General features: G+C 53.9%; 1 protein-coding gene across 1 annotated transcript; it reads right to left on the reverse strand.

Annotated features, from left to right (window-relative positions):
• Positions 1-264: 264 nt before the first annotated feature.
• Positions 265-6,213, reverse strand: TMEM9 (transmembrane protein 9). Its single transcript, XM_061363149.1, has 6 exons — positions 6,141-6,213; positions 3,175-3,276; positions 2,715-2,806; positions 2,204-2,312; positions 1,601-1,732; positions 265-1,455 (listed from the first exon to the last, which is right to left on the reverse strand). The coding sequence occupies exons 2-6, from the start codon at positions 3,268-3,270 to the stop codon at positions 1,306-1,308; spliced, it is 579 nt and encodes a 192-aa protein (XP_061219133.1). The 5' UTR covers positions 3,271-3,276; positions 6,141-6,213; the 3' UTR covers positions 265-1,305.
• Positions 6,214-12,118: the final 5,905 nt, after the last annotated feature.

Raw genomic sequence — 12,118 nt, forward strand, 5'->3', positions numbered from 1 at the left:
CCTTCCAATAGGTTTTTCCCCTCTTGGAGGAGGGAAACCAGGGACCACCCTGTATCCACAAGGGATTCACACCGAGAAGGAAGGACAGGGAAAATGGGGCTTTCTTAAGGGAGAGAAAGGTCCAACAATTGAGCCCATGGAACAAGGATGTGTAAAGCAAAATGTGACCCTGGTATGATGTGAAGCTGGAGTAGCCACTCAGTGCTGGAGCCCCAGACCTGCTGGGATGGGACCTTTCCCTGACAAAGCAGCCAGCCAGGTAACAGGGTTTTGTCTGCATTTAATACAGAGATGCTACATGATGATCTCCAGCACCTTCCTGACATTATCAATGTTCTCAGTGGGACCAATATACCCATAGCAGAATCACTTCAGTTTCCTCCACACAGCCCAAGCCCAGTCAGAGCTCTTGGGAGTGCCTGGAGTAGCACAAGTGTCCCTTTCCCAGGGCCCCAAGACCCAGAGGAGTGTTTACAGTGCTCCTGCAGAGACTGCTCAGGACACGAGTGCTCCTGACCATGCTGTGAGAGCATCAAGGGTTACCAGTGTGGGTGCAATGGAAAGCTTTCTCCCCAGTATGTTTTTATCCCCTGCTAAAGCAGGAAAAAATAACACGTAAATCAACCTTTTACCTGTTGGTCTCTTACTTGTGAAGGTGCTCACCGGTGCTGTGATCATCTCCTATGCAGAAACAAGCCGCAGTCTCGGTTATGCTGGTGTAAATCTGGACAGACTCCACTGAAGAGAGTGGAAATGCCCCCTGTTTACACCAGGGTAAGAAGCTGCCCCCGGGCAGGGAACCCCCTCCTCTTCCTTCCAGTACGACACACTCATCTCAGCGCCATGACGCCCAGTTAACATCGGTGCAAACTGGAAGAGGAGGAGGAGGCTTCTTTGTCCTGGAGAAGCGCCACATAACTTATCCCACATAAAAATTATCCCACTATCTTTATCCCAGGAAGACTCAGCTGGCTTCCAACACTGTATGGAGACCCCTGTCTCCAACACAGGGGTGGGATGATGGAGCCTGGAGCTGCGGTGTCCGCTCGAGTCAGCCTGTGCATCCGACCATGTACATGCAGCCACGATGAGCACAGACCTCAGCCAGGCAAGGGGTCAGGAGCTTCTGGGCTGAGGGGTGAAGGGTAAGGGGATAAAACCATTTTGGTCTGTTGCTCTCCATGAAGATGGTAAATCAGAGAGGGTTAAAGCTTTCAACCACCACAGGGTCCTGGAGGATGACCTGCTGTCCGTGTCGAACAGCAGAGCTGCCCTGGCTCTTGGGAAGTGGTGCTCAGCAAAGATCTAGCTCAGCATCTTGTGGCGGTCGAAAACCGTCTTCCTCTGCTCCTGCACTTGGCGCTTCCAGCGCTGCTGGGCCCCCTCCACCCTCTCCAGCACCGTGTTGGCTCTGGCCCCAGATGGGGTGAGGGCTGCAGCCAAGGAGCGAGCATCCTGCAAGGGAAAGAAACAATGGAGACCAAGGCATGGGCAGCCCCAGCACAGGAGGTGGAAGGTGCTGGAGTGGGGCCAGAGAAGGGCAATGGAGCTGGTGAAGGGCCTGGAGCACAAGAGAAATGCACCAGCAGCACAACCTCACCTCATTCTCCTCCTCATTGTGCAGGGGCTGGGTATAAGCATCTGGCTTCCGGATCAGAGGGTCCACCAGCACAAGGAAAGCCATGTACAGCAGCAATGCTCCCACCACAGACAGGTAAATGATGATGATCACCTGCAGTCAAGGACAGCAGAGAGGAAAAGAATCAGTATGTAGGTGAGAAGCAGCACAGAGGCCAGGAAACTCCTTTCACAGCTGCCTCAGATGCTGGGCCTCCTCTCCCATTCTGATTTTGCTCACTAGAAAGTCCCCTGCACTTGCAGGAAGTGCTGATGAGACACAAGTGCCACAACGTGCTGCTCATCCCCACGATGTGCCAGTTCAGGACACGTGCTGCATGTGAAAGGAGCCCAACAGGATGTGCCCCTGCTCAGAGGTGCTTGTCACTGTCACACATCCTCAGCAAGAAGCCTTTGCTCCCGTGCAGCCTGCTCCTCCCTGCCAGGAGCCCTCCTGGCACTACCACCATGGTTTTATTTCCCCTTCCTGGGCTCTTCTCCAGGCACCCACCAGTCTGGCTGTGCCTGGGCTGGTGTGGCATGGCAGGGAGAAGGAGCCAGCCACAGGGAGCAGAGCCACGGTTACCTTGATGGTGGTGGTGCTGCGCTCCTCGTACTTGCACTCACACAGAAGGCAGTAGGCCTCCACATCATTCCCTGGCACTGGCATTGGCTCCACAACATGCAGGCAGTTGCTGCAACACAGAGAACCCAAAATCAGCAGCAGGCCAAGCCGAAAGCAATGCTCTGTGGAAGCACACTGGGGTGACTTTCCCTGTGTCCCAGCTTTCCCATCAGGCTGATAACACAGATCCAGGTTTGAGTTCCCTTCACAGCTCAGCTAATTCCTGGCACAGACTGTCCAAGCGCCTTCTGCAGGGATCTGGTCCTGGTGAAAGGAACAGGAGGGTACACCCTGTATCTGCTGAGAGCTGTGGCTTAAGGAATCACACCCCCAGATTCCTCAGTCTCTGTTACCTTGCCTGGGCTGAACATCCCCTACCAACAAAACCAGCTTCCACTGCAAACGCACAGGCAGGGAATCACTTCCCCAGCACCAGCATTGGTTTTCACGGAGTGAACCCACACCAACTCACCAGTCCTTCTGTGACACATTCTTGTTGTAAATGTGCCCGCTGATGTTCCGGTACGGGGGGCAGATGCACTTGCAGCGGATGTCCTCTGAGCTCTGCACAACACGAGGAGGTGGTGTCAGTGAGAGAAGATGCAGGGACAGTGCTGTGCCCTCAGCACCCGGCGGGTGGGAGAAGGCAAAACATTCTCCAGGAGGACCTTGCACCACGTCTCTTCTTCCTGCACTGCTGCCTTCACCTCAAGAACCCCACAGTTAACGTGCCTGCCCAGGCACCAAGTACTTTTAATACATGTTATACAGTGCAAGCTCCAAACCCCAGCAGAAGGCAGAGCAGAGGCCACTGCCATGAAGAACACACCTCAGCACTCCCTGTCTTTGTGAAACCCTGTTGCTTCTCCACTGCTTTTGCCCCTGTTGCACTGCCCGCACAGGTCAGTGTGTGTCTGAAGCAGGTCACTCACCTTGCTGCCTAGTGCTGGAGGAGGAAGGATGCAGCAGAGCAGCACCAGCAGCAGCACGGAGCTCGCACACCTGGGGCTGCACTGGGCAAACATCATGGAAGCCTGAGGAAAAAGAAACTCACATCCAGGACAGAGGATCTCAACCGAATGCAGCCATAAAGAGTTAAGTGGAGCTTTCTTTTTATGGCCCCCTTTGCCCAGGATGTAGAAATATATCCCCTGAATCAAGGCAATGATGCCAGTGAGAAAACTCCCGGAAACACTTTACACAGATGCCAAGAAACACTCCCATTGAAAAAGCTTCCGCCTTCTAGAGCCACACATCCCAACTACACCAGTCCTGCAGGAAGTATTGCTGACCCCCTTACACAGTGACACCCTGTTGGGGTGTTTTGCATATGTAAAATGCACAGATAAGGCTGTTCCAGAGACCTGTGTTTGCCCGAATTCAAAGGAATACGAGCCCGTTTCCTTTGCCACAATAGCAGACTTAGTCTCCACAAGGCTGCAGCCCCATGCATAAGAGCAGCACAAACGGCAGCTGTCCCCAAGGTGGCATCATTCCTGCTGTGCTGAAAAGCCACCTCAGCACAGCTTTACTCAGGGAAGGTAATAAACACCTTCATTAATCAGCTCTGTAGGGCATGGGTAATCCCACAGCTCACTCCAGGCTATTTTCTACTGGCTCGCATTATTCCATGAGTGTTTCCATCACTGGAATATTCCACCACTGTTGCTATACTCCCATCAACATTAAAAATTATTATCATGGATTGCAAATATCAAGTGCCCTTTCTTCTTTAAACAAAACACCAGCCACTTGTAACAAGCTGATCTGCCAAACCCCATCAAAATGCATTCCAGTCTTATCAGCTTTCTTAACCCTCTGCACCCCAGTCAGAACCATAGAATCATGGAATGGTTTGGGTTGGAAAGGACCTTAAGATCATCCAGTTCCAACCCCTCTGCCATGGGCAGGGACACCTCACACTAAACCATGGCACCCAAGGCTCTGTCCAACCTGGCCTTGAACACTGCCAGGGATGGAGCATTCACAACCTCCCTGGGCAACCCATTCCAGTGCCTTGCCACCCTTACAGTAAAGAATTTCCTCCTTAGATCCAATCTAAACTTCCCCTGTTTCAGTTTCAACCCATCACCCCTTGTCCTATCACTACAGTCCCTAATGAAGAGTCCCTCCCCAGCATCCCTATAGGCCCCCTTCAGATACTGGAAGCTGCTCTGAGGTCTCCACGCAGCTTCTCTTCTCCAGGCTGAACAGCCCCAACTTTCTCAGCCTGTCTCCATACAGGAGCTGCTCCAGCCCCTGATCATCCTCGTGGCCTCCTCTGGACTTGTTCCAACAGCTCCATGTCCTTTTTATGTTGAGGACACCAGAACTGCACACAATGCTCCAAGTGAGGGGCAGGATCACCTCCTTCGACCTGCTGGTTACGCTCCTTTTGATGCAGCCCAGGATACGGTTGCTTTCTGGGCTGCGAGCACACACTGCAGCCAGGTCATGTTCATTTTCTCATCGACCAGCACCCCCAAGTCCTTCTCCTCAGGCTGCTCTGAATCTCTTCTCTGCCCAACCTGTAGCTGTGCCTGGGATTGCTCTGACCCAGGTGTAGGACCTTTGCACACCAGGGTTGGAGCTCTCCATCAGAAATGCTGTGACATAGCTGGGCTGCACCATGCATACTCCTCACTGTAAGTGGGTTTGGATTACTACCTGTTTGAGTTGTTAACAATGAGGTGTGCCTTTGGTTTTAGCCCGCTCAGGTGAATTCAGATCACCCAAACAACTCAGGGATGTAATTTACTAAAAGCAGGGGGAAATGTGATCTATTGCACCATGTTGACAAACACGGATGACTCCAAATTCACCCATCATGACCTGTAAAACATCAACAGCCATACAAAGGGCTGCTTATGGGCAGTTCTTTCAATGATTGACAATCTACATTCAAAGGGGTGATTGCACAGATGCCTTAAAACTCTTGTTTTCCAGACAATCAGCCAAGCTCCCAGCAGCCATCTGACTAAAAGCATCTGTACCTGGACCAAAACCCAACAGCACTGTGAATGACAGCGGGGGAGAGGGACCTCTGTGCGGTTGTGGCTTTGGAGGGACCGAGGAGCACGGTACTCCCAGGTACGAGCCCTGAGGTGGCCCATAGCACACCTGCATCTTTGCCCTGGGAGCATCCCAATAAACTCCTCACCTTTAACACAGACCCACAGCCTGGGTTGGGTTGAAGGGAGCTTAAAGCTCCTCCAGCTCCAACCGCTGCCACAGGCAGGGACCCCTTCCACTGGAGCAGCTTGCTCCAAGCCCCTGTGTCCAACCTGGCCTTGAACACTGCCAGGGATGGGGCAGCCACAGCTTCTCTGGGCACCCTGTGCCAGCGCCTCAGCACCCTCACAGGGAAGAGCTTCTGCCTAAGAGCTCAGCTCAGTCTCCCCTCGGGCAGGTTCAAGCCATTCCCCTTGGCCTGTCCCTACCTCACTCGGAGCCCTTCCAAGGCTCTATCCATGATGCTCCCATGCGCTGCCCATCCCTGCCCCACCGCGGGCTCTGTGTTCACCCCAGCCCCAACACCCAACCGACCCGCTCGGAGCCCGGCTCGGAGCTTCCCCCCCCCCGGCGGCGACCCCTCCATGCGGGCCCAAGGCCAGCGGATGCTCAGCGCTGCAGAGGCTTCCACATCCCAGCTCCACCCCGCTCTAGCGGCCGGGTCTCCCGGGGTGCCCCCCGGTTACCCCAGGCCGCTACCGACACCACCGAGCGAGCGACCACCGCGCTGCACCACAGCCACGGCCCGGCCCCGGGGGGAAGCGCATCAGGGAAGGGAAACAGGGAAGGGGAAACGGGAAGCAGGGAAAGGATGGGATGGAAGGGGCCGGGCCGGGCCGGGCCGCGCTTCCCCTCAGGCCGCCCGGCGCTGCCGCCCCGGCCCTACCTGTCCCTCGACGCCGGCCTGACGCTCTCCACCGCCGGCCCCGGCCCCTGCAAGTCCCGCCCCCGCCGCGGTTCTTAGCGCGCTCATTGGTTACAGAGAGTGACGAGCCGTGACAGGCAGTGTCGGCAGCCAATCGGAAGGCAGATATCCCGAGGGGCAGGTCCGCACGCCGGGCCGGCGCTCGGAGCTGTGGGGAGCCGGGGACAGGACGGGCACTGAAGGTGTTGCTGTGTCCGTCAAAGAGCATTGGCATCATCTGTGCCCTTGGTGATGCTTTTTGGCTGATGTATGGTTATAAATGCTACTCATGAGCCTCTAGGATCAAAGGCCAGGGGTCTGCCATCAGTCTCTTGAATTAAAACCCGTTTCTGCTCCCTGGTTGTGCTGAGGAGAATGTTGCATCTTCCCGAGGCCACAGGGTCTTGCGTTTGGAACGGGGATTGGAACTGGATGAGCTTTAAGGTCCCTTCCAACCCAAACCATTCCATGATTGTATGAGATGTATTCAGCCAGAAATATGTAAGTCAGAATGGAGTAAATGGATGGAGATTGTTTGTTCCAGGTTTGAATGCAGAGCCTCTGGAGACCTGCCTTTAAAACATCCCACACTGCTCCATGCACCCGGGTGTGGGAATCACCGGTGCCTTTCCTCACCCCATCACTGTACCCTGTGAAATCCTCCCCCTGCCATGGCTGCGCTCCCCCTGCACTCAGCTGGAGCCTGTTATGGGACCGTTGCCTGCATCAGCTGGACCGCTCCAAGGAAATACTCCATGAGAACCACGCTGGGTATGTGATGCACAAGGGACTTCTGACTCCTTCCTCCTCCTGCAGCGCTGCCGAGCGGAACAACCTCTTCAATGCAGCTCCCGCTTCAGTGGGGGACACTGGCAATGCTGTGCAATGACCGACAGCTTGCAGGGTTAAGAGCCAGATGACCAAGGGGGTTTTCTGTTACCAACCCTCCCAGCACCGATGGGGAAGAGGTGTTTTTATCCTCTCTGCCATGCTCTTGTCACAGCAAGCTGTTTGCTGTGTGCTTTTGCAGCCCAAAGGTACATGAACTGGAGGGACACCAGGTTGAAACAGCCTGAACTGGGGGCCAGACACCAAGCAATCCCCTTGCCCTAAGCAAAGGAACAGCCTGGGCAGCCCAGACACTGAGTGCAGGGATCAGGCTTTTTAGGGGTGTGCCTCAAAGACAAACCCACCACTTTCACTTTCGAGTCTCTTTTTCACGGCACTGGTTTCCAGTTCCTTGGGAGAGAGGATGGGCTGCATCCTTTGCAGTGATGGGAGGGAGATCTCACACACCACACCTCCAGGAGACTGTTTTCTGTGCTCTTTCTTGCTGGCTTTCCCCCTGCCCAGCAGCATTTTTGCCTGTCCCAGGTAACTCGAATGCAGAGGGCACAGTTACCTCCTGTCGCTGTGTTTAAAGCCCAGCAGCAGTGGAAAATGAGTTTGGCTGGAAGCAACAGGGTTTGCTGCTTCATTTCTCCCTATCTGTTGCTCAGCCTTGTCTTCATTCCTAAGAGCACCACTGCACAGATCCAGCTTCAGGAGGCTTCATCGTACCTGGGGCACTGCATGGGGGCTGTTCCCTCCCGGTTTCTGCCTCTCACTGTGTTGGCAGCAGAGAGGTGATGGAGGTGCCTCGGAGGAGTTTTCCATGCAGTGTCCTGGGAATAGAGGCCAAACTCAGTTCGTTTGGCACAGAGGGTGAGGGAATCAGTGTGGGAAACAAGCACACAGATACATAAAGGAGGGGAAACGCATTGGGCATCACTGTTAATGCCCTGAAGTGATGCAATGAGTCCTGAGTGGTACTTGTGTCAGCTTCTGAAGGACAGGGGGCATTTTAGTTAGCGTGACAGTGACTGAGGACACCCCGAACAGCTTGTTCCCACACTGCAAACCTTCTTCCTGCCCCACGGTGGGGGCACATCAGCTGCAGGTATGTAAAGGATGAGTTGTTTCCCGCTGTAACCAAGCAACTTGTGAACACCCTAGAGATGCACCCTGCCATTGTGAGGGGCATCCTGTCGTTCAGGGAGAGGAGCCCTCATTCTCCAGCTGCAGCAAAATGATCTGGTCTTTGTTTTAAGCATGAAACGAAATGGTTTCAGAATTGCACAGTGACAAAGAGAGGATGCAGGGGAATCATTGGGCATTGGATTAACCTCTGCCTGTGTGGGATGCTTGGTTAGACCAGGGAATAGCCCTTGTTTTCTCTTTTGCTGCTGGCTTCCTTATGAATCCAAGGAAGCGGCTTCTGGTGATGTGCCTCAGTTTCCTCAGTCCAGGGATTCTGAGCAGTGCCATAGGGTTTCTGTGAGGGCAGCTGAGGAACATGTGAGGATCACAAGAGCTGCTTGTGAGGGTGCATGAAAGACCTGACAGCCTCAAAAAGGCGTGGTGAATCCTCATAGGGAGCTCTGAGCACATGTTAATGACCAAGCGTTATCCATCACAAGCTGCAGCCTCTGCTGACAGCCCTCAGCATTATGTGCTGAGCACCATGTCCCGTGGTATGGAATATCCCTTGGGGCAGCTGTCCTGGCTGTGTCCCCTCCCAGCTTCTGGTGCACCCAGCCTGGGGCTGGTGGGGTGAGAAGTGGAGAAGGTCTTAGATAACAAACCCCATGTTATCGACATGATTTCCATCCCAAATCCAAGCCAGCTGCTGTGAGGAACATTTATCCCAGCCAAAACCAGCACAGTAGGGAAAATGCTTCATGTGGGACCTTGAGGAGCAGGGCAATGCAGGCTTCAACTGCAGTCACTCATGTCCTGTGGGGACCAGCACTACGGAGGGCCGAGAGCATCGGTCCATGGGTTTTACAGCTCTTGGAAAGGGACAGGGAGTGCTCATAAGCCTTCCGTTTTGCTGTTATATGGAAGAGTTAAAACATAAGCCAGGACAACCAGCACTGACACACAGGTGGGAAGCTCCTGAAGGTTGCCCCTGTTACACTGCTCAGAGCAGTGGGACAAGCAGCCTGCTTTTCTCCTGTCATAGAATCCTAGAATAGTTTGGGTTGGAAAGGATCTTAAGATCACCCAGTTCCAACCCCCCTGCCATGGGCAGGGACACCTCACACTAAACCATGGCACCCAAGGCTCTGTCCAACCTGGCCTTGAACACTGCCAGGGATGGAGCATTCACAACCTCCCTGGGCAACCCATTCCAGTGCCTCACCACCCTAACAGGAAAGAATTTCCTCCTTAGATCCAATCTAAACTTCCCCTGTTTCAGTTTGAACCCATTACCCCTTGTCCTATCACTACAGTCCCTGATGAAGAGTCCCTCCCCAGCATCCCTATAGGCCCCCTTCAGACACTGGAAGCTATGAGGCTGCATGCAGCCTTCTCTTCTCCAGGCTGAACAGCCCCATTGTTCTCATACAGGAGGTGCTCCAGCCCCTGAGCATCCTCGTGGCCTCCTGTGGACTTGTTCCAACAGTTCCATGTCCTTTTTATGTTGAGGACACCAGAACTGTACACAATGCTCCAAGTGAGGTCTCAAGAGAGCAGAGCAGAGGGGCAGGATCCCCTCCTTGGACCTGCTGCTCACGCTCCTTTTGATGCAGCCCAGGATACACAGCTGCCTTCATGTTGCTTTTGGCACACCCTGGTAAAAACTCATCTGTTTTCCATGTGCCAGAGTTTTCCAAGCCAAGACAACCTCTGCTGTGTAAGAAGAAGCCCGTGACACAGTTCTCAGCTAACAATCACAACCCAAGGCAAGCATTTTCAAGTACCAAAGAGGTGGGTCTTGAACACCACCAGGGATGGGGCATTCACAGCTTCCCTGGGTCATGTGGCAGCAGTGCATGGGGCAGGGTACAAGAGCCATGGATTCAGTCCCTCCCAGCTCCATCTGTTTTAGGAGCTTCCTGAACCAAAGACCACGGGCTCCTTTGAGTATTTAATAGCTCTCGATGATCTTCCCCCGGAGAAGAGGAGCGGAGCCTTCATCCTCTGTTGTCTCCACAGCTTGTGTTGGCAGCTGCAGCAGGGTACGTGTATTTATGATCAGTTACGGTGACAGACGACAGTCACTCGGTGTCACCACCCCAGCTGTGCTGACCTTAACCCAAACTGGTGGATTCACAGCTGGGGGACTCCTGTCCAGAGGGGTTGCCCACGGTGTGGGGTTTCCCTGTATGTGCTCTTTGCAGCTCAGAGCTGCTCCCCAGCAGGCAGCGATGCTTCTGCTAGAAAACATCCCATCCTCTATGGATCCAAATGAATCTTTCAGCTGCTAATCTTGGAAGTAAGGGGATAGCGGTGAGGCAGGCAGGGCGCTCAGCACACATGGGGCTGGTCGTAAAAATAGACCTTAAAAAATCATTTCTTGGGCCCTTTCGAAATGATCCTGGAGCGCTGTCAAGAGAACTCCATGCTTTATCCTCCCCCAGCATTCCCTCTTCTCGGAATCCTGCTTCCCTCACAGCTTTTTGGTTAGCCTTGCTTGCTGCCATGGATAGTATTGCTCGGATTGTATTTCACCTTCCCCCTCTGCATGTCCCACTGCAGGCACCGAAGAGGACAATCCCTCGTCCCAGTCTCAGCAGGAGGGGATAGGATAGGAGGGGATAATGTTGCTGACAGGAGACCATACAAAGCATTAACAGCTTTTACCAGCAAGCAGACACTGATTGGAAAGCAGGTTGTCCTGTACACGTCAAAGAGCTTTGTGCCTGGAAGGGGAGACACAGAAGCTGCTCTGCACTCCTGCTGCGATGGCTTTCTGCTTGGTCAGGAGTTTTCCAAGAGGAGGTTCCAAGTGCTATCTTTTGACAGGAGTGGCCTGTGCAAATGTGACCCACCGCTACTGATGCTTCCACATCACTGAGACCTGCACTGGGATTCTGGCCCTGTTTACAAATGGTCCCATGGAGGAGGCAGCCCAAAATCATGGTGCCCTCCACTGCTCTTTTGGGCTCAGTGACAGAGGGGTCTGTAGTGCAGAGCAAGATGCAGCCTCTGGCTGTAGGAGTGAAGAGGAGGGAGGTGCTTGCCCTTTCTATGGAAACATGGGTGATCTGCACTGCTGGGACCTGCAAAGCAGTGACAGCCCTACAGGTATCTAGTGGGTGGCCACGTGCATCCCCTGTTCCTCTCCCAGCTGGCCCTGTTTATAGGTTTCTAATGTTGGCAGGTAGGGGAGGTGAGGCATGTGGAACACGAGGGGCCATCACCAAGAAGGCAGAGGTATTTATCTGAGCTGATGAAACTTCTTGTCAGTGCACAGTGTTAGGAGCTCTGCACATGTGTTCCAAATCATCACCCCCAGGGCCCTGGTGGCTTTGTTATTCAGGACAAAGCAGCGGGTGATGGTAGTAGAGGATGCTACTTTGAAAGCCACAGAGGCACCCGTCCATCAGCCTGACCTGCTCTCAAGGGGGGTGTGTTGCCTCCTGGGGGCTTGGATCAGGGGTGTTGCTGAGAGGCTGCCTGGTCTAGGAAGCCCTACTGTTACCCACTGCTAGTGGTCCATGGGGGTGCCAGTGATACAGGCAGCAGCAGTCTGGGGGGCATTAAGGACCACAGAGCCCTGGGGAAGGCAGTCAGGGGCTCTGGGGCTCAGGTGGTTTTCTCATCAATCCTCCAGGTCAAAAGGGAGGACCTTGGCAAGGCCAGATGGATCTGGCAGGTTAATAAATGCTTAGAGGGGTGGTGCCATGGGCAGGGGTTTACTCAGACCATGGGACTTGTTTTGGGAGGCCAGGTCTACTGGAGGCTAATAGGGATTAAGAGCTGCTTTGGAGACTTTCCAGGCTGCTCAAGGCAGGTTTAAACTGGATGTGTTGAAGGTGGGGAGCACCAATCCATCCCAACACTCCCAGTCAGGTGCCAGCACCTGTAATGAATGTTTGGGGTGATGCAGAACTACTTCGGCCTCTCCAGCTAAGAAGTCGGCTTCATTCAGAGCTCGGCTCAGATGCCTCTGTACAAACACCTGCAGTATG

The sequence above is a fragment of the Neopsephotus bourkii genome, unplaced genomic scaffold (genome assembly GCF_033783945.1).
Source record: "Neopsephotus bourkii isolate Nb327-2 ecotype Australia unplaced genomic scaffold, CSIRO-AGI_Nbou_v1 NB_1139, whole genome shotgun sequence".
Taxonomy (NCBI): Eukaryota; Metazoa; Chordata; class Aves; order Psittaciformes; family Psittacidae; genus Neopsephotus; species Neopsephotus bourkii.